This window comes from Gouania willdenowi, chromosome 17 (genome assembly GCF_900634775.1).
Source record: "Gouania willdenowi chromosome 17, fGouWil2.1, whole genome shotgun sequence".
Taxonomy (NCBI): Eukaryota; Metazoa; Chordata; class Actinopteri; order Blenniiformes; family Gobiesocidae; genus Gouania; species Gouania willdenowi.
The window spans coordinates 4,918,267-4,941,122 of record NC_041060.1 but is presented as its reverse complement, the minus strand read 5'-3'; the positions used below and the strand labels follow the sequence as shown (position 1 = coordinate 4,941,122).

Below are 22,856 nucleotides of genomic sequence, written 5' to 3'. Positions count from 1 at the left end.
ATTAGGTCAGTGCACATTGATGACATCACAGCTTAATCAGTTTATAAACACTGAGTAAACAGAGATGGACTCTAATAAACTACAGAGACCATGATGCACTGCAGCATCTACAGCCTGACTATTAATACCACACATATCAGATTATATATATATATATATATATATATATATATATATATATATATATATATATATCAGGAAAACCACAGGTTTTACTTCCTCTCTCACACAGACGCTTCAAACAGGAAGTTACTACACGACTTTACACATGCAGTTTACATGTTCTCCCTGAATGTGTGTGTGTGTTACAGTCCTAAGGCCGTGCTGATGTTTGTGAGTGTGTGTGTGGCTGCAGCCCTCAGGGTGGGCGTGGGCACTGTAGGCGGAGCTATAACACACAGTGTGTGTGTGTGTGTGTGCACGGCGTAGCTCTTGCACTCGTCTGTGGTCATGTAGGTCTGCAGTGGTCGGTCCAGGTCCAGGCTGAAGACCCGGGTCCAGCAGTAAGCGTAGAAGTAGCGGAGCAGCTCCCAGCAGTGGCGCCGGGTCAGGGTCTGAGGGTGGGGGGTGACCCAGGACACGGAGCGGGTCGTCGCCCTGCTGATCAGCACCAGAGCCAGCAGCTCGGACCTCATGCTCACTGGGCCCAGCGCACTCTGCTGGGACACGCCTTCTCTGAGATTCTGAAAGACTGGGGCCCAGCAGAGCGTCAGCCCGCCACGGGCCTCCTGTAGCGCCGGGCCAGGCCCGCAAAGCGCACACACCATGGCGCCCGTCAGCAACGTGAAGCTCAGGAGGCGCAGCGGCACCGACGGGCTGCTGTGGGGCAGAAACACCGGCCGGTCCGAGCCGGACCCAGAGGAAATCCGGGTCAGGGTGCTCAGCAGAACCAGCTCCAGGGCTGACAGAGACCACCAGCGCTCCGTGGCCACCGCCAGACGACCGCCCACCAACAGGCAGCAGAACTCTGAGTCCAAGGTCCGGGAGGAGGCGTCCACGGCTGTCTGCAGCACAGCGCGGTCTGCAGGAACCACACAGTCTGGGTAGTGAGTCAGAGCCCCCAGGAACTCACCCTGGTCCTCCTCCAGTAGGTGGTCGATGAGGAAGAAGCAGCACCGCAGCTCCTTCTTCAGCCGCTCCACGTTCCTGATGTGGGTCAGCTGGTCCAGACCCAGGACCAGAACCATGGCGCCCCACACGTTGTCCAGGAGCCGCTGGAGCTCCTCTTCCTCCCTGTTGCCTACAGCGATCAGCATTACGCTGTCCACGAACACCCTCCACACCACCAGGCCACCCCCCAGACCCACGCAGGACAGCAGCTCCGCCCCCTGACCCGCTCCGAACATGTGCACCCCCGTCAGAGAGCCCAGGACCGGGAAGGATGGACGGGCTGGCCCCCGTGAGAACAGAGGGACTCCACTGCTGGCTGTGAGGCACAGGAGCTGAGTGGAGGTCGGCAGCATCCTCAAGACCCACCCACCAGCTGGTCCTAGGGAACCTTCACAACCTCCACAAGAACTAGTCTTCAGGAACCTCCAGAACCAGGAAGCAGTCCTCAGGAGTCAGCCCACATTAAATCCAACCAGCCTTTCATCTCTCTCAGGTGTTGTACTTCAGCTGGTGACAGAGCTAACTGGTGACTGAACTGCAGACCGTTTAAACTGGTGACTGTAAACTAGTTTGTAACTGGTGGTTGCTTAAATAACTCGTTTTAACTGTTAAACTTGTGTGTGTGTGTGTCGGTGGATAAACAGTAAACTTTGATAGATGTTCCGGTTTCCAACGGTCCGCTGTTGCTAGGCGACCCGGGGACGCGGCCGGAAATGCGTCACCAGCTGAAACGGACACCAGTTAGACCGGTGCACCGGTGGCCGGCGTTGCATCAGCCGTGGTCCGCGTGCGGATCTACTAACGTGCACGGGCCTGAGGAGCCTGTGTTCCCGGTAACATGCAGCGGACAAACGGAGTATTTACCGTCGTTTCCATAGCAACAACGTCCCGGTATTCATCCTCTTTGCAGGAGCTGCAACTACGTGCACGCCCGCGGTACCGGGCACGAGTCAAACCAGTGCGCGGCTCTCAGCTATCGCGCGAGTTCACGTGACAAGGATCTGATATCAAAATTCTTTGACACGTGACCGCAGCACGAGAACGGCCACACGTCGCCGCCATCTTAGCTCAGTCTAAACATGTAGAAACATTTAAAACATTAAATCAGTTTATCAGGAACAAAATAAAGTGAAAGTTTGTTTATTCCTCTACATTTGTAGGAATGTGGATTTGTTGGATGAGAGTTTAGAACAAAAAATACACATTAGAACCATTACACACACATGTAACATGGAGTTAATAATCCTAAATATGGAGTTATTGATCCTATATATGACATAGTTAATCATATTTATTGATCCTGAACATGTGGCATCCCAGGTTCACTACCTGTTCATCATCTACACACACCTTCATCCACACCATCAGCTTCATTGAACACACACGCGCACGCACACACACAGCAGTTATTGACCAGTGATCAGTCACTGATAGATACTTGTCTTTATTAATAAACTTTAAAATATTGGTGTCAGTGTTCCAGATCTTCTCTTCTTCACCTGTGGGGAGAAAGAGCACTCAGTAACATGCACGGGAAGTTCTGGTGCGTGCACGTGTTCACCTCTGGCCATCAGGCATCAGGCGGAGGATGGGGTAGGGGTCCCTGGTGTCCAGGGGGTAGCGGTCGCTCAGAGCTGCACTCAGAGAAGGACAGGAGGTAGAGAGAGAAGACGGCGTGCGACAGACCGACGACCCCCTGGACTGAGGATCAGTGTCTGTAGGCAGAGGACAGACTGTTTGAGTGAAGTCATTCACTGTCAGTGACCAGCTGAGGGTGGACACACACACGTACGGACAGACGGTAAACTTTGACCCTCAGACGAGCGCCGCCTCACGTCTGTGAACGGGTTCAGACTCAGGAAGTGACTCTTCATCCAGGATGATCGCTCTGCCTCCCACATTGCCTCCTGTCAACATAGGTTCACACAGGGTTAATGTTACAGTGTGTGTGTGTATACCTCTGTGTGTGTGCGTGTACTTTCTGTCAACAGTCAACATAGGTTCACACAGAGTTAATGTCAGTGTGTGTGTACCTCTCTGCCCAGACGGATGGCAGCCTCAGCGAAGCTCCGCCTCTCTCCCTCAAAGTTCTTCTTCTGCTGTTCAAACATGGTCCACTCCTCCCTCAGACGCTCCTTCTCCTCCAGAGAGTAGGCGTCGCCCAGCAGGGCCGCCATGGGGCCGTCACACACACAGCCCTGCTACACACACACACACACACACACACACACACACACACACACACACACACACACACACACACACACACACACACACACACACACACACACACACACACACACACACACACACACACACACACACACACACACACACACACACACGTTCACAGAGCGGCGCTCCTGATTGGTCAGAGACAGACACTGAGTCATGTGACCTGCAGGAGGAGCTGCTGAGTGTGAATTAAGTCTCTGCACTGATAGATTTCACGTCGCATATTCTCCATCTGCTCCTCGTGAGCCCGACGTGGGATCATCTGTTCGCTCTGCACACACGCTGCACACGCACACACACAGCAGAATATCAGACACATGAAAGCTGCATCTCCTCCTAAGGTCCATCCTGATGATGATTATGATGTCACCCATTAGAGATAACAAATACAATAATCAATTTTGTTAAAAAAACCCAAGTATCGTCAACAAAGTTAGTTAAACAGAGGTTAGTTAAATATGAACTAATCTCTGGGTATAATTAAATATATTGTTTACCTTGTAAACACTAAATCTCTCTTTATTACAGCCTGAAATATCCTCATCTTTTTTAATGTAGTTTACTTTGGGCCACTATGGTTCCTTTAGCACTACTGAACATTCTGCTTTTACACATGGTTTGTCAGTATGGTAACACACACCTCTTCTGCTCCTTTATTTAAAAAAAACTACAAATTCTGAACATTCAGAACAAACATTTCTCAAAAATGCATTCTCATGTATTCCGTATTATCTAAAAATAAATTTCCAGAGCATTAGAAATCTCTTTAAAATAAACTCAGATTAATTTTTATTCTCCATCTTCTTTCTCCTAAATGTCTACGAAATATAGAATATAGAGACACTAAACTATAGAACAATTATTCACACCTTGCAAAAAACTGTAGGATAGAACTATTACGTTTTTGGTTGCATGTAACCAACTGTGGTACATTTTTATTTTATTTAAGCTTTTATTGTTGGATGATTATTCTGGTGAATCATTTTACATTGAGCTATTTCACAAAACCTTTACAATCACTTGTGTTTGATGATATTTTCATCTTATTGTATATTGTAATTTTAACCATTTATCTTAGGTTTTCTTTTGTTTTTTATATTTATGTTTGTTTTTTTTAAATTTCTTTTGTTTTTGTCTGTTCTTTACTGATTACTATTTAGGTAAAGGCTATAAATAAGCTCTAAGCTTCAACTGTAGTGTTTCTCCATCTCTTATGTGATAATGTGGATTATTCTGTAATTGTGCAACATAAATAAATAAAATAAATGATCAATGAGGCTTTCACCCATGTGACCTCTCAGTGACCTCAGGAGGAGGAGGAGCATCAGACAAACCTTCACAGTCCATCTTCTCCACGTGGTCTCTGATCTTTCTCCACTGCAGCCTGATGCTGTGGGTCAGCTGCTCACGAGCTTGGTCACACGACCCGTCCAACGCTGGGTCACATGACCCGTCCTCCCCCTCACACCCCCCCAGAACATAGTAAGGTCACATGAAGAATCTGTTTGTCCCAGGCTGTATGCTAGTAGCCCCTCCTATCTCCTTGTATCCACTTTTCCTTAACCCCGTGGATGAGGTCACAGGGTTAAGAAAAGATATTAGGAGACTTCCTAAAGCAGTTAGGTAAAGGTCATCATGTTGTTTAGACGATCAGACGCTCTTCCACTAGGTGATGTAATAATAATAATAATAATATTGTTAGCGACGTCTGCCGTGGTGAAAAAACTAGACATTTCCTAAAATGGACTAAAAGCACATTTACTTTAACACTTTCCCCTGTGCCTCTAACCACTGATATAATCTCAAATACCCTAACATTTAATTCCTCTTTAAGTTAATTCCGGTCGTTCTGCGCATGCGCGACATGCCGCGATGGTGACGACATAATTCAAGACGGCCGCCTGGACTATTTATTTAATAAGAACCTAAAAAGACATGAATATATTGAAAAGAGTGGATGGACGGAAGGATAAACATGCGGACATTCACACGGATACATGGATTTATTACACACGCAGACCTCGGCAAATTGAACAGGCTTCATCGGGGCATGAAGCAGGGATCATTCTAACGTTCTTTTTTCATTCAAACATCCTGTTTAGTGGAGGAGGTAGAACAGCTGGCTTTGATTGACCAAAGTATGGACTTCTACCTTCCTTTCTCCGCTGCTCTATCTCTCTTCTGCTCTGAAGAGAACGTGTATTATTGTCAAGCTGCTGCTTTAAAACTACAATCAACACAAAGGTGAAAACAGTTCTCAGGTGGTCTTCTACGTTGTAGCAGAAAAGAAAAGCTGTGTTGTGTTCTTTTCCTGATAGACATGATAGATCTCGTTCTCCCCCTGTCCAATCAGAACTCTTCCAACCCCCAGACTTAAAGCGGAATTGAATAAAGCCAAATAAACCTGTTTTCCATGTAAACCTCCATTCGGAATTACTATTTCCATGTAAACACGAAGCAGAACACTTTAATTCTGAATAACTAATTCCGAATTAAAGAACATCACGTAACCGTGGCCATTGAGAATGGTTGCTCACACTCACATCAACATTAATCCAAAATAAGTAGGATTTTATGAAATTGTTACATTTATGCCAGATATAGGTCAACATAACGTTGTAGACATACACATGTACAACCACATAAAGCATTCCTAGGTTCAATGTTGTCACCGCAATTAATTGTGAGTCAGCATTACGTGGTCTCCTTTGGTAAAGGATGCATCAGTGTTTCCTATGCTAAAGGAGGTTATAAAGGAAGCTTTGCGCCTTCTTTCCTTAGCTTATCATGGCCGCCACTAAAACACTTCCAGGGTGTAAGAAAAGTAGATTGGAAAGGAGATAGGAGGGACTATTAGGACACAGTCACTATCTAATGGGGTGTAGTGAGTGATATGGTAGCTCACCTCCCTGCTTGGCTCCTCCCCTGCTCTAGGCTCCTCCCCTGCTGTGGGCGTGAGGAGAAGCATCATCTCCCCCTTCATTTGCTGTAGAACGTTCCTCAGGTCTGTGTTGGTTTCCATCAGAGAACGTTGACGTTCCTCGTACTGTCCCAGAATTTTTCTGTACATCTCTGCCTCATGACTACACAGGGAGGGGCGGAGTTAGGACAAGGGGCGGAGCTAGGGCCAGCTGTCTTACACACACCTGTTAGAGGTCTCAGGCGTTCTCCAACGACTTCTCTTTCCATCAGAACGGCTCAGACAGTTCAGAACCTCAATGGCTGAGAGGAGAACAGGTTATTGATCACTGATCAGGTTATTGATCACTGAACTGTTCACAGGAAACAAAAAGCCCCTGACTGCAGCCTGCTGTTTAGGGCGGCGCTCAACTTTCAATAAACCAATCGCGTTCTGACTTACTAACCCTAATCCATATCCGTTTTGTATGCCTATAGAATTATGTTACATATAAAATGATTTATATGGGACAATTTATTTATTTTGAGGTTGATTATTTTTACCTGTATAAGAATCACACAACTAATGAACTAAAAGTACATTTATAACACTTTCTGCTGATTTATTCCCAAAAATTACAGTTTGGATGTAAATCAAAGACAAAGAGGCAATGGTTGCTCATACTCACCTTCTACTCACAAATATGAATTATGTTGAATAAAACATAATGTGGCTAAAAGTGTCTCTGATCCCCTTTTCTTGAACCACAGAGGTTCTGTTTTATGTCAGTTATAATATGTCTTACATATAATACAATATGGGTTTTAGATTATTTATTTAAAGTTGTAAAGGCATATTATCTCCATTACTTGTCAGCGCTCGGGTGTGCATTTCCCTTTAAATGTTGTTGCAGCAAGGAATTGTGGGTCAGCATTATCTCGTCTCCTTTGGTAAAGGATGCATCAGTGTTTCCTAGGCTAAAGGAGGTAATAAAGGAAGCATTGAGCCTCTTTTCCTCAGCTTAAAGAGAACTTGGACGTTCTTTATCACGGCCACTTAAACACTTCCGGGGGTGAAGGAACAGTGGATAGTAAAGGAGATAGGAAGGACTATTCGGACGCAGCCCCAGACTTGAAGTCTTTAGTCGTATTTAATCATTAGGATTTATTAAACACGGCTTTTATAAGAAAAACTTACATTTACCAACTGTTATTTACTAATATTAAGCTTGTATATTAATTCACTGATTGATCTGCTTCTTTTAACCAGTGATGTACCCCGTCACTGTGCGCCCCCTGGTGGTCATATAAAGACTCTGCAGATCATTCTATATTTGGCTAACTTAGCTGGAGGGACCGTTCTGGCCCACGGACCACACATTTAACACTATGACCCAAAGCATCCAAGTGTTGTGTGACGGTTTGAACGTTGCTATTGGTTGGTTTGAAGTGCCGACTCATCAGTTCTTACTTTAATGAACATGTTAAGGTGTGTTATCACGGGGCGGTGTGTAGCTCAGTGGGTTGAGCGCCCGCCCCATGTACGGAGGATGTAGTTCCTCACCTGCAGCGGGTCCAGGCTCGATTCCCGGCCTGGGACCCCTTCCTGCGTGTCATTCCCTGCTCTCTCTCACCTACTTCCTGTCAAGCAACTGTCATATAAAGGCCACTAGAGCCAAAAAAATCCTTTAAAAAAAAAAAAAAAAAGGTGTGTTATCACAGCTGCTGTGTCATGGTTTAAAGCGTGAGGTTTACTCACAGGCAGGTCGTTCCTTCCGGTCCATCAGCATCGAGCTCAGACGTTCCTTCAGTTTCACTAGTTCTCTCTCCTTCCTCTTGGACTCATGACTGAAAACTACGTTCTTCAGCTTTAGAACCTGTTCACAGTGAGGAGAACGTGTTCATCTGGTTATCTTCTGGACATAATGGAGCGTTTCTTTATCCAAACCAGTGGTTCTTAACCTTATTGAATCTGTAATAATCACATTCATTTATTCATCTGAATAATATCCACTGTTATCCAGGAATAGTATATACCAGTAGTCATCTTAAAGATAGAAATCCTTGTTTTAATTAGAAATAAAATGAGTTCAAAGTGACCACAATGGTGGAAAAGGTGGTGAAATGGGATTTTAAAAACCAAAGAAATTGGTTAAAAGAGGCAAATTAGAGTGGGCAAAAACAGTTCAACGTGTCAATAGTGGCTAAAAGTGGCAGAAATGAGGGACATTAATATAATTTAAAACAGGGTTTAATGGACATGACAAATGATGAATGTGGTTAAATTGGCAAAAAATAATCATGAAATATGGTGAAAAGAAGTTAAAAGTGACAATAATCAGTCAACATATGTGGCATTAGGTGGAAAAGTGGTGGAAAGGGTTTATAAGGGCTGAAAATTTCTTGAAAGTGAAAAAAAAGTGCAGAAAAGGCTTTGGAATGTGATAAAGTGTCAGAAATAGGAGAAATGTAGCAAAAACGCATTAAAAGGAGTAAAAATATAAAAAATAGGTTAAAATATGGAAAGTTTGGTGTAGTTGCAGAAAACAGGTAAAAATAAGCAAAATGGGTCCAAATTGTTAGTTTCTTGAAGGCATCTGGGGACCCCCTCCCAAGGTTGAAGACCCCTGCTCTAACAAACACTTAAACTGTCACACTAACGTCGGCTGCTCTTCCTTAAAAACTGATGCATTGATAATAAAAAAATAACTAAACACAGACAGCAGTGCAAAAAAAAAACACAAACAAACCAGTAAAACAATCAGTGAATTTTAGAGCAACATAAAGACACAACAAAGGCTGCAGTGCTTCCTTCCACCTGTCGGGGCCATCAAAATAAAAGGAGAGCAGTGGTGACCCACCCCCTCTTTTAAAATAAAAGCAGTGGTCACCCACCTCGTCCTTCAAAATAAAAGCAGCGGCGACCCACCTCGTCCTTCAAAATAAAAGCAGTGGCTACCCACATCCTCCTTCAAAATAAAAGCAATGGTGACCCACCCCCTCCTTCAATATAAAGCAAAGATGACCCAACCCCTCCTTCAAAATAAAAGCAATGGTGACCCACCCCCTCCTTCAATATAAAGCAAAGATGACCCACCTCCTCCTTCAATATAAAAGCAGTAGTGACCCACCCCCTCCTTCAATATAAAAGCAGTAGTGACCCACCCCCTCCTTCAATATAAAAGCAGTAGTGACCCACCCCCTCCTTCAATATAAAAGCAGTGGTGACCCACCTCCTCCTTCAATATAAAAGCAGTGGTGACCCACCTCCTCCTTCTCAGTCTTTAGACAGTTCTGCAGGGTCCTGATCTTCAGGTGAAGCTGACGTTCCGTCTCATGGAGACCAGCCTTCTCCCTCAGAGACAGCTCCAGCTGGTCCTACACACACACAAGCACACACGCACACTTAAAAATAATAATGCTTCTGAAGCAGTTAAGCCACGCCCACAATATTATCAACTTTACAAAAAACAATCCATGCTATCCGTACTAGCTACTCAATAGTCACTAAAGCTCTTTGTTCACTATTATCTCAGTCCAGCAAAGACCACAGGTATTTATAGGAGGGGGCGGAGCCAACAGTGATGTAACATGACACCTAAACCAGAGCCGTTTAGAGAGATTTGCCACAACGAAAGTTCGACATGCTTGACCGTCACGTGGTTCATGTAGACTCAAATAGTTACCGGAAGTTATTGGCGGGCAATTCAAATCTATTGATTTAGAATGACATACCTGGGATTTTTGGTAATTTGTTGTCAATTACTGCATTGATTGACAATATTTATACAGTACACTGTCATATGTGTGTATATACAATATATGTTAATAATGTAATAATAATCCACTAACATGCTTTAATGCACACGTTAATTGGTTTGGATATGCTGATAATAATAATATTATTCAATCTACAATAGTACACTGCTCACTTCAGGGAACTATTGTGACGCACTATAAATCGCCATTGCTGTAAAAAAAAAAAAAAAAAAAAAAAAAAAAGGTCATATTGGCGTGAAAGAAGATGTCATAACTCTCTCTCTAAACGGCTCTGACCAAAAGATCACAAACTGACATTCTCAGCCAATAGAAACATTGGATTATAAAATCCTGGTTTCAAACATAGAGATCAGTCACTCTGACATTTTACAACTAAATAAAAAACCTTTGCATGAACATGAATATTTTGACCAGAATGGATCAATAACACGACTTAATAACCCAATCAATCTGATTACAGCAGAGAGTAGTTTTGTGCTTTAGTTCCTGTTTAACAGTGATCCATCAGTGTTAGAGGAACTAAAGGTAAAAAATAATCATGAAATATGGTGAAGAGAATACATGAAATACAAGAAAACAATATGTGACATTAGGTGGAAAAGTGGTGGAAAGGGTATAGAAGTGCTGAAAATGTGCAGAAAAGGCATTGGATCAGTGGTAGAGTGGGTCGTCCAACAATCGAAGGGTTGGGGGTTCGAATCCCGCTCTGGACCATGTGATGTAGTACCTTCAGTCTACTGTTGTGTATCTGTAGATGCTCCAGTGTGTTGCTGGTCTTTAAATGTTCCTCCTGTAGCTCCTTCACCCTCTTCATGGTTCTCCTCTGGACCTGGAGCAGCTCCATCATCACGTTCAGAGCTGAGACCACGTCCAGAGAGACCCCCGACCCAGAGACCCCCGACAGGGCCCCCAGCCAGGGGGAGAGGTCCAGAGAGGCCAGCTCCTAGAAAAAGAAAAACAGGAAGAGATGGAAAAAGATCCAACATGGAGAACAATGAGAAGAACCAGTGACATGTCCTCACCTGAGTGATGTAGGACACACACTGAGGAACGTTCTCCTCACAGCAGAACGTCCTGGACTCAGGAAACATGTCCTCCTGCTGCTGGGACACACACACACATACATATACAAAGGAGGTCGTCTTCAACCAAACTGGGTCATTTCTATTCTGAGTCCCAGCAGGAGGAACGTCACACACACACTATTAGAAAAGACACACACCTGAATTGTGTGTATTTGTAAAAACAAATGTGTCCTGTCCTCTGAAGCTAGATTTACTCTATCTCCAACTTCCTGGAATTAATCGGTGTGTGCTGTACTACGACGCTGGATAAATCACCATGGTAACTTGGGCCAAATCACCATGGTAACTTAGGCTGAACACCTAACCTGGTCCAAACCAGGTTAGGTGATGTAGTACCTTCAGTCTACTGTTCAGTCTACTGGTCCAGACCAGGTTAGGTGATGTAGTACCTTCAGTCTACTGTTCAGTCTACTGGTCCAGACCAGGTTAGGTGTGTCTAAACTCAGCTGAGTTCAGGAAAAAAAAAAGATTATTAATGGATGAATTAATCCTTTAATTTAGTGATGACAACCTTTAGGAAAGATATAGATTTACATGTGATGGAATGTTCTACAGTCAGCTGATGAAGCCTGTGGAGAGACTCCATCAACTCATTCATTTATTCATTCATTGACAGCATCAGCAGGAACATACTACAGAGAACAAATGTGCTCTTATCCCAGTGTGTGTGTGTGTGTGTGTGTGTGTGTATGTGATAAATTAAAGAGGACTACCTGCATAGAAACACGTGTGTGCTGTAATAAAGTGAAAGTGATCAGAGCGCTGTCCGTTTATCATCAGCAGCTTCCTGTCTGTGTTCTTTTCTTCCAGCTTTTTCTGCTGTTTTGGTCTGAATTATGGATTTTTATTCCTCATATTTTTATTATTTAAATTATTCCTCAGTAGTGACGTAATTTGCTCTCCACAGTGTCTCTGTGATTGTGATCGGTCTGATGCTGCTAACTCCGCCCCCTGTCACAGGAGCTTGCACATTGCCAGGCTGAAATCACCTGGGTTAGTTAACATGTTTATATCCTGCTTCATAGTACAGCTTCTCTGTGACAGAGAATGCTTGGATAGGTGAAGCTAACGGAGATCAATCCAGGATATAATTATCTAGCTTCTTAGGACAGGCCTTAGTGTTGATAAAAGTGTTTATTAGTGTGTATTAACTTTATTCACACCACACACATTTAATTCACAACATATGTTTTGTGTAAATCACTTCGTGTTGTGTTTGTAAGAAATTACTTTATAAATAAAGTTTTGATTGATCCACAGGGTGAACCAATCAGGGATCAGGACACTATAGCGTGTGGGTCAAGTTTAAAATAAGTCTAGTTTAGAGTTGGAAATGACACACACACACACACACGCACGCACGCACGCGCACACACACAATAAATGTTTTGCTCATCGTTAGAACTGAGATTAAAGCCTTTAATCAACATCTAAAGATAACTGTGATCTGACTAATAAACCTTCACTGATCAATAACCAATATGTATTCATACTAACGGTCAAATACATTTGACTGAACTATTGTTTCTTAAACTAACTAGTGACGTCACACTCACCTGTTCCAAGCTCTTCTTCGTGTGTTGTGTTATGTGTAAGCTCCAGATGGTTGATAGATCAGATTAATTTACTTTTCTGTGAGAAACTCTGCGTATTGTTTCCACTTTAGCCACGCCCTTAACTAACCTGCCCTGACTCCTGATTGGACCACACCTACCAATCTGGATTAGCACGTAAAGAGCTTCAGGGGTGAAGTAATCACGCACAGCGACACCCAGCGGACAGGAACAGGAAGGCACCAGCACACTGGGTTAATACAGGATCGATATTTATTATTGATTACAGTCAGAGGGGTTTACATCACATGACTAACTAACCTGAGTAACATCTACTAACACACACCAACCCAATAGAAGCTTAAATGCATTTATTTAAAAAATATATATATATCATTTAATATTTGTAAATACGTAAAGATGGAGCAGTTATTTAATTGTACTTTTAGCATTCATTTTTATTCTGCAATTGCAATAATATATTCTTGCATATATTGTATGTTGTTGCACTGAAAGGGGATAAGTTTGAATATAATTTACAAAAAAAAAAAAATCTGATTATGATTATATTTCAGTTTTGACCTTAAATAAAATATTCAGTTGCTTGGAAATATTTGATTATTCTTTAATTCCTGATGTTTTAACAATACAAACAATAAGTAATAATTATATAAAAAAAACATTTTTAATACATCATATGTTTTTTCTTCTTCTCTGTTTTAGGAAATAAAAACGCTGCTGTTCTTTTTAGTGCTGAACACGGTACTGTCACATTTCGTTATCAATCACTGATTAATAATGTTTACTAGTGATAGAAAGACATACTCTGATTGATCTATTAGTGGGTGTGACTGAGTGATGTCACAGGTAACAAACACACACACACACACACACACACACACACACACACACACACACACACACACACACACACACACACACACACACAGTGTAGTGTTCTTTTCTTTGTGGTGAATGAGAGGGCCAGACCTGTTCACCGAGTTATTGATCCTGATCATGTGATTGATCACTGAGTGTAGCAGTGAATGGTCCCAGTCTGCTCCTCCTTTCTTCTCTTCTCTGTGATGTGGGAGGAGTCAAACACACAGACTGCTAGCTAACTAATAGGAGGGGTCAGAGGGTGGAGCTTCACAGTGTTTCTCAGATGGATGTGGGCGTGGTTTCTTCTCTTCAGCAGACGTTGTGGTGCGAGAGGAGTGAGCGTGACCTCAGAGGCTGGATGTTGGAGTCCCCACTGCTGGTGCACGGCCCCCCCTCCTCCTGCGGCTCGGGAACGGGCGGAGCTCCAGGCTCTCCGGGCCGAGGAAGGCTGGACGACGGCAGTCCCTCCCCCGTCATTAGAGACGGAGCACAGAGCACGGGGGAGGAGGCGGAGCTTTGCTCCCCGTCTGGATGGAAGAGCAGCGTGGAGTCTGTCCTCAACGAATAGGAAACGTCACTCACTGAGTGGGCGGAGCCATAGAAGTCTGATGAACACACCACCATGCCTGCTGCAAACGGTAAGAAGAAAGACCATTATACAGGAAATACACAGGAAACATACAGGAAATACACAAGAAACACTCAGAAAATACACAGGAAACAAACAAGAAATACACAGAAAACAGACAGGAAACATCCAGGAAATATACAGGAAACAGACATGAAATATACAGGGAATACACAGGAAACAGATAGGACATATACAGGGAATACACAGGAAACAGGCAGGAAATATACAGGGAATACACAGGAAACAGACAGAAAATACACAGGAAACAAACAGGAAATACAAAGGAAACAGATGGGAAATATAAAGGAAATATACAGGGAATACACAGAAAACAGACAGGAAATATACAGGAAATATACAGGGAATATACAGGAAACAGACAGGAAATATACAGGAAATATACAGGGAATATACAGGAAACAGACAGGAAATATACAGGAAATATACAGGGAATATACAGGAAACAGACAGGAAATATACAGGGAATACACAGAAAACAGACAGGAAATATACAGGGAATATACAGGAAACAGACAGGAAATATACAGGGAATACACAGGAAACAGACAGGAAATACACAGAAAAAAGACAGGAAACAAACAGGAAATACAAAGGAAACAGATGAGAAATATAAAGGAAACAGACCGGAAATATAAAGGAAACAGACAGGACATACACATGAAATATAGAGGAAAAACACAGGAACACACAGAATGTGTGCAAAAGTGTGAGTGTGTGCACAGTGCGCATTATTGTGAGGAGGATTAGTGGTGTAAAGCGTTTCAAACGTGTATGTAGACTTGTGTCAGCGCTTTCACCTCTCAGCGACTCTATCTTGTCGTTCTTGGCTTTCTGCACCTCGTCTGTGATCTTGACGATGATGAAGTCCTGGGACTTGTTCTCCCTAATGGAGTCCAGGAGGGCGTCCAGGCCCTGAGGGTTCTCACTGAGGATGTCCAGCATGACGCCTGTCCTCTTCCCCTGAGTGCTCCTGCAGCTGATGTCCTCAGCATCCTCCTTCGTAAGGATCCTCCGAGAGCGCAGGAAGTCCAGATGGCGGTCGGCCCGGATCGACTTACACAGGTAGTGACGCATTTGGGTCATAACCTACATCCAAACCAGTCATTAACCAGTTATTAACTAGTCATTAACCAGTCATATCATTATTATTATTATTATTATTGTTGTTGTTGTTATTAACAATAATAATAATAATAAAACATTTTAATATGTTTTTCAGAGTAAAATCACAGTGTGTGTATGAAACAGTTCTGATGGACTTCATCTTCAGACCAAAGGTTGATGAAAAGTTGAGGAAGTGAACCCACTGTTACTCATGGTTGTGGATACTTCTGCTCTGTGGATTTCACTCAGTTTTGTCTGTTTTCCAGTTCACGTTCATTGATTCAATAGTTCTAATGGTTTCTGTCACAGTTTCATAGCTTTTGTTGTGAATATTCATATTTTATCAGATATTTGAACAGTTTGAAATGTCTTCTTTCAGGTCTTCCAACTCTTCCGTGGAGATTTTTATTTTTGACATTGCTATCTGTTATAAAGGCTTCTTTCACACACACACACACACACACACACACACACACACACACACACACACACACACACACACACACACACACACACACACGCACACACACACACACACACATCTCATGTAGGTTTGTTCATATTTTAAAGGATATTTTTGTTTTTGTTCATGTTACAGCTTTCTATACGTACGTAGTCAATAATTAACAAGTGACCTGTGTGAACCTGCATCCACAGACATATGATATATAATGAGTAATAATGTCATGTAAATGTAATGAGTAATATTGAAACTAAATAAATACTCACGTCTTTCTTTATTTCAATCATTTCCTCCTCCGTCAGTGTGGGAGAATCCATCCTATAATAAACTCGGATAAAAACTCACTTTAAATCCTGTTTCACTGACTTTTTAAAATAAAAACTCACTTTAACGCCTGTTTCACTAACTTCTAAAATAAAAACTCACTTTAACGCCTGTTTCACTGACTTTTAAAATAAAAGCTCACTTTAAAGCTTGTTTCACTAAAACAGGAACACACCGACTTCCTGGTTTGAGCAGCTTTGATGACGTCAGAGGAAAACTAACCTCCCTCACTTCAACTGTTCATTTACTTTATGATCCACGTGGATTATTTTCACTCCCTGAGAGAACGAGCAACTCTTCATTTAAATTCGTCATCATTTAATCCGATTTATAATCCAAATTTGAATTGGGTTTCTGGTTGCTGCGCTGTAACCCTCGTGCCTGTAGTTACGGTGGATGACCGGGGGTGGCGCTGTGAGCTAAACCTTAGGTTCACTTCATCCAATGAGAGCAAAGCGCAGGAGCTGTTGTTACCATGGAAACCAAGAGTCGCAGGGCAGCTATGTTTAAAAATCATCATCATTAGCCATGTTTTAGTGCGTTTTCGTGAATAATGAACATCCGGGGATGAGTTTGTAGGAGAACAAACACTCCAGAGTTCACTAAAGTCTAGTTTAAAACAGCCGTCCGTCACAGGCTCTGTGAGTTAGCCTGAGCAGCTAACTCAGTTAGCACACATGATCAAACTAAAGATACTCATTGTTGGTCCCTGTCAGGTAAGTTTGACTTTGCTTTAATTACGTGTTTTTTTATGCTTGATGTGAATGTTTGCGTGAAATTTAACGGGGTGATATTTATATCCTTGATGCTGTCAGTGTTATGGTTCATCTGGTATCTAGAGAAACTGGTGATCGACTTCCGATGAATAAACATTAACTACACCAAGTATCAGGAAAAATAAAAAATAATTACGACAAATAAACCAAATGTTCTACAGATTTGTAACTTTCACCAAAATGTCTCCCCAATACTGAAGAAACTGTTGTACATTTAAACTTATTGTAAATCACTGTGTTTTTATCAATAAATGTAAAACCTATTAAATGTATCTATGTTTACTTTAATGACCATCTACAGACTGTCCTACACACATTCTTGATTGATCAATCATGATTGATCCTACAGTGCATCAACATGTTTGACTGTAAATGCTGATGTAAACATATACTTATTAATTCTTAATAAATACATTTGCAGTGTTCATTAAAACATTTTTACAAAATTCTGGAGTCATTGTAGCTGATGTTTGGGAAAATATCAGAATTTTTTTTTTTTTACATCATATTGAATTTCTCTCATGCTAACAATCGGTGTTAATGCTAACATGTAATTTTTAAACCTCAGTTTTCACTGATCATTGGTAAAAAAAACTATTGACCTATTCTTCCCATAAAGTGAGAAAAATGATGGTCCGTTCTATGAATCTGTGATAACCACATTTATTTATTCATCTGAATAATATCCACTGTTATCCAGGAAGTTTACTATTATTTGCGCCATTGTATATAGTCATTTTAAAGATGGAAATTCTTGTTTTAATCACAAATAAAATGGGTTCAAAGTGACCAAAAATGGTGGGAAAAGGTGGTGAAATGGGATTTAAAAAAACACAGAAATTGGTTGCAAATGACAGCAGTCAAAAATGGGCAGAAAAAGTGGTAAAAATGTTTCAATATTGAAACAATTAGTTTAAACTGGTAAATATTGGCCATGACAAATGGTGAAAGTGGTTAAATTGGCAAAAATAATCATGAAATATGGTGAAAAGAGGTTAAAAGTTAAAAACAATAACTTTATCCCAACTCACATAAATAACTGCACTGACCTCCATCTTTCAAATCACTCCTCAAAACTCACCTGTGTCACTCTGTCTCACACTTTTAACATTTAACATCCATTCATTCAAACCTGTTTCTTGCCTGTTTTTTTTAAAAAAAAAAAAAATTCTGATGTTTTTTCTTTTTTCTGATTTATATTTTTTTGTTTTCATCACTGTTTTTGCTATTGTTGTTTTAACCTGTATGGTGTCTTTGAGTTTCTTGAAAAGCACGTTTAAATAAATTTTTTTATCATTATAATTTTTATTATTATTATGGGTCACCCTATGTGAGATTAGGTGTAAAAGTGGTGTAAAAGGTTTATAAGTGCTGAAAATATCTTGAAAGTGTAAAAAATGTGTAGTAAAGGCATTGAAATTTGATGGAAAAGTGGCAGAAATGGAAGTAATGTAGCAAATATGCATTAAAAGAAGCAAAAATAGGGCAGGGAAAAGTGATGAAAATAAGAACAGATATGGAAAGTTTGGTGTCGCTGCAGAAAAAGGGTAGAATAAAGCAAACATTGGCTTAAATTGTCCATAAAATGTTCTGTCTGTCTTTGTTTCAGAGCGGGAAAACGGTTCTTGCTAACTTCCTATCAGACACTACAGAAAGGCTGGGAGGAGAATACAGGCCCACACAGGGAGTGAGGTAGTGACCACAGAGTGTTTACTACTGTGTGACATCATCTTCATCATCATGTGTGTGTGTTTGAAGGATGGTGTCGTTTGAGTGTGATCTGGAGAGCAGCTCAGACCATCAGCCCTGTGAGGTCACACTGTGGGACTGTTCAGGAAACTTCAAGTAAGAACCACTTTACAGCAGCTGGACATGAACACATGATGTACACATGCACACTGTGTGTGTGTCTGTGTGTGTGTGTGTGTTAAAATAATTAATCACACTAAATAATAATAATTCAGATCTGCCCTCAGTCACATGATCCACATAGTCCACAATCAGAAGGTCACTGGTTCTAATCCTACTCCATCACTGTGGAATGTGATTAAGGCCTTTTACTCAGGGGTTCTCAACCTTGGGGTTAGGTCTCCCGTTGCGGTCACGAGACACTGGGAGGGGGTCCTCAGATGCCTTTAAGAAACTAAGAATATTTTCTGAACAATTTGAGCCATTTTTGCTTATTTTTACCCTTTTTCTGCATCTACTCCAAACTTGCCATTATTTAACCTATTTTCATCACTTTTTCTTGCCATATTTTTGCTGCTTTTAATGTGTTTTTGCTACATTACTCCAATTTCTGACACTTTTCCATCACATTTCAATGAGTTTTTTGCACAGTTTTTTTCCCATTTACAACACATTTTGAGCACTTATAAACCCCTTTCACCACTTTTCCACCTAATGTCACATATGGTGACCCATTATTGTCACTTTTATCCTCTACATTTTTAAATTCCATTACCCACAATTTGCAATTTTTAACCAATTTTTGTGGTTTTTAAAATCTCATTTCACCACCTTTTCCACCATTTTTAGTCACTTTTAACCCATTTTATTTTGGATTAAAACAAGGATTTCCATCTTTAAGATCACTATATACTATGGGCTAAATAATAGTAAACTCCCTAGATAACAGTGGACATTATTCAGGTAAATAAATAAATTAGGTTATCACAGATTCATAGAACAATGGACCATCATTTTGCTGACTTTATGGATGGACCCCAAAAATCTCTCCCCTTTATTCCCCCTCATAGATGGACCTGTCTCCACATGATTGTTCTTCAATGTTCATAATGTGTTGTTAGTGACGTGTTTCTAACTCTTTAGTGTCCACTAGGGAGAGCTGTAGCAGAGTAAACGTGGGTTCTACTTTCTCCTCCAGGTTTGAGTCGTGCTGGCCTGCTCTGACCACTGACTCCTGTGGGGTGGTCCTGGTCTATAATCCCACTGTTCCCAGTCAGCTCAGAGAGATAGAGAGCTGGTTCTCCATGTTTGTGTCCTCTCAGGGTCTACAGGACACCCAGTGTGTGCTGGTCGCTCACCGTCAGCCAGGCGACACACACACACACGCAGACACACACTCTGACCTAGGTACACACTCCTCTCTTTGTGTCTTCATCAGGGGGGTATTCCAGAAAAAAAACTCTGAGTCTGTCACCATGGTAACATTTTCCATGGATGGAACCTGCTCAATGGCAGGTTTTGTCTCAGAAACACTGGGTTTCCACCTGGCTCCGCCCACCTGAACACAGCTTCTCAAGGAACACTTTAATTAATCTTGACACTCTTCTCTGACACACATTAGTATCAGAAAGATTGATCTGCATTAAAACACCTGCTGACGTCTGTATTAAAGTTCTCTGGATACAAACGCGGCTCATGTAAAGGAATCCACATTTATACCTTCAATATGATACGACCATTTAAAAAGTCAAATTAAAACCTAAATGTGGTAAGATGTTGAGCTAAATATGCCTCAATGTTCTGAATGATGTTTTTATATTTCATTTTTAGCTGCTGCTAAGTGGTCTTTTCTCATGTCGTATTGACCCTAATTGAACATTTTTAAGTGCTTTAGGCTGTGACGGTGTTTCCTTTTCCTCTGAGGGTGCTTCACACCCAACATCACTTCAGACACTCTGGAGACTAGATTATATTCAGAATCAATGTAAATGACACAGCGTCAAGTGGTCGTCATTGTCTGTAGAGCTGAGGCTGCACTGAATGGGCTGTACACTTCCTCTACTTATGGGGCCAAATGAAAGTGGAATACTCCTTGAATAAGCCTTGTAAATTCTATGTATATTTAGAGTAACTCATCCTTTAGTCACTCTGTAAAGTGAGCATTTAAACTGTAAGTACAAGTGGAGCTGTCTATGATAAGTGCTCTAAATGTACAACTGTAGAAGAAGTGGTCAGCCTTCTCAGTGCTGCACACACATACCAATCATACTATTTCCACTATTCATCACAATATTCAAATTATTCCCCACTAAGCGACCAAAAAGTGCGAGAATGTTCATGCGACTCATCACAAGCAATTTAAGCGACTATAGTTACTGAAGTGGTGTTCTGTGTGAACCCAACTTTAGAACAGGCTCATATTCCTTTAGCACAGACACATTCTTCTATAAACACCAGGAGAACTTCTAACTCCATCAAGGTGAAATAAATTACTCTTAGAGAGAGGCGGAGCTAAACATGTCCGCTAACTTGTTGGTTGTGAAATTTGGTTTCACGAACCACAAAGAAAACATTTGTAAAAGCACAGCAAAGAGGAAACACTCTGTGGTGTGTAGGTGACCAGCCATGTTATTTCTTGGCAGAAATACTTTTAAACACTTACTGTACATTCAGCTGACATAAAAGTCTTGTTTTCAAATATGTAGAATAATTGTGAATTTATCAGTAGCAGTAGTAGTTTTAATATTTTAGATATTACCATTTTTGTCTGTCAAATGTATTTAAAAGAAACTAAAACTAAAGAGAGAATGTTATTTAACTGTCGAACCTTGTCATAATTTAATTTATTTATATATGTTTTTTAAATTAAAAAAAAAATGTTTATGGTCTTGGTCTTGGTCTCGGCTCCCAGAAGTCTTGGTCTTGTCTTGGTCTCGGGCAAGTCTTGGTCTCGGATAGTGTGGTCTTGAACACAACACTACATGTTTGGTTAGCTTAGCATATAGCAACACTGGCTGAGCAGAGTCAAAGGGGAAGGGGCGGGGCTACGTTAAAATTAAAAATTTCTTTCATGTTAGTTTGGTAATGGTGGTGTTTCTGTAGGTGAACTCATACTGACTTTGTGTTTGTGTGTGTGTGTGTGTGTAGCGTCTCCTCTGAGCAGTCTGATGGTGATCCAGTCTAACCTGGAGGAGAACCCTGAGGCCGTGAGGCAGCATTTCTACACATATTTACAGAAGGTTGTGAAAGTAGTGACAGAGAGCAGAGAGAGAGACGAGATGTCCATCATCACATAACATCCCATAATACTCTCTCTTTGTGTGTGTGCTGATATTTCTGATAATACATTTACATATTAACTGTTTTTCTGTTTCCAATTGATTAATTGTGAATAATTATTGATGAATATGAATACATTCTTACATTTTCTAAGATGGATTATTTACATTTTAAATTGTAATACAACCCAGGTGAGTCATTTCATCCTTTTCTAAATCTTGTCATTACAGGATTTAACCACAAGGTGGAGCTGTTCACTCTGTCATTACATTTCAAAATAAGAGCCCCTAAAGTAGCATCGGTAGAAAAGTGGCTACTATATGACTAGTATAGGACTATCATAGGACTACTATATAGATCCTATAGAGCTACTACAGGGCTGCTATAGAACTGCTATAAAGCTACTATTGGATCTTATAACAGGGTTACTACGAGGGCTGAAGAAGGGCTACTATAGGACTGTACAAAAAAGGTTTGGAATGACCTTTATCCCAACAGCTGTCTCAGCACTTTGAGGATTCATTTGCATGTATCAGACATATTTACATGGATTTATTTGCAGATATTTTGTGGTTCTTGTGATATATTTTATTTCTCATCCTCTGTGTGTTGCGTGTTTGGCTACCAAGTTTTAGGCTCATGAAATTGTGACTTTAGGACAAATCAAATTTACATTTTGTCAACTAAATGTGACTAAAAATATTGAGGAGGAAAATGACTAAAATATGATGGTAATTAATATGTAATTTATAATAAAGATTAAAGCAAAACGTAGTAGAACATTATCATTATAAAGTGAAGTCAATGACCAACCAAATGATGCTTTAATCAAGCTTCACTAACAGTGACTCTGAAACATTAATGATGCACATAAACATAAATAAACAACCAAATACATCAGACTTACTTTGTTTTAATGAACTTCATTAGAAATAAATAACAAGCAGCAAACAATTTAAATAAGATCAAATCTTCTCCTACAAATTCATGAAGTGATTAAAATGATCAGATATAAATAATCAATTA

The 22,856-nt window shown here is 41.0% G+C and overlaps 2 protein-coding genes and 1 pseudogene across 6 annotated transcripts; 1 reads left to right on the top strand and 2 right to left on the bottom strand.

The window, feature by feature from the left end:
* Positions 1–224: 224 nt before the first annotated feature.
* On the bottom strand, positions 225–2,080 carry LOC114479664 (protein fuzzy homolog pseudogene; annotated as a pseudogene).
* A 459-nt stretch (positions 2,081–2,539) lies between these two features.
* On the bottom strand, positions 2,540–16,468 carry LOC114479663 (afadin- and alpha-actinin-binding protein-like). Of its 5 annotated transcripts, none has more exons than XR_003676006.1 (13): positions 16,029–16,468; positions 11,046–11,123; positions 10,751–10,966; positions 9,511–9,621; positions 8,003–8,120; positions 6,492–6,567; positions 6,251–6,428; positions 4,680–4,806; positions 3,509–3,627; positions 3,144–3,311; positions 2,907–3,017; positions 2,672–2,825; positions 2,540–2,609 (listed from the first exon to the last, which is right to left on the bottom strand). XR_003676006.1 is itself a non-coding variant. In XM_028473457.1 (13 exons), exons 1-13 carry the CDS (start codon positions 16,077–16,079, stop codon positions 2,606–2,608), a joined length of 1,521 nt encoding a protein of 506 aa, XP_028329258.1. In that variant the 5' UTR covers positions 16,080–16,468; the 3' UTR covers positions 2,540–2,605. The 5 variants fall into 5 exon arrangements, 4 of the variants coding, with proteins under 4 accessions (XP_028329258.1, XP_028329260.1, XP_028329259.1 ...); XM_028473457.1 differs by having other exon boundaries at positions 2,897–3,017; XM_028473459.1 differs by having other exon boundaries at positions 2,903–3,017.
* LOC114479665 (intraflagellar transport protein 22 homolog) lies at positions 16,322–21,980 on the top strand. The gene is made up of 5 exons (XM_028473461.1): positions 16,322–16,802; positions 18,472–18,554; positions 18,621–18,707; positions 19,750–19,958; positions 21,699–21,980. The coding sequence occupies exons 1-5, from the start codon at positions 16,764–16,766 to the stop codon at positions 21,845–21,847; spliced, it is 567 nt and encodes a 188-aa protein (XP_028329262.1). The 5' UTR covers positions 16,322–16,763; the 3' UTR covers positions 21,848–21,980.
* The last annotated feature ends 876 nt before the right edge of the window (positions 21,981–22,856 follow it).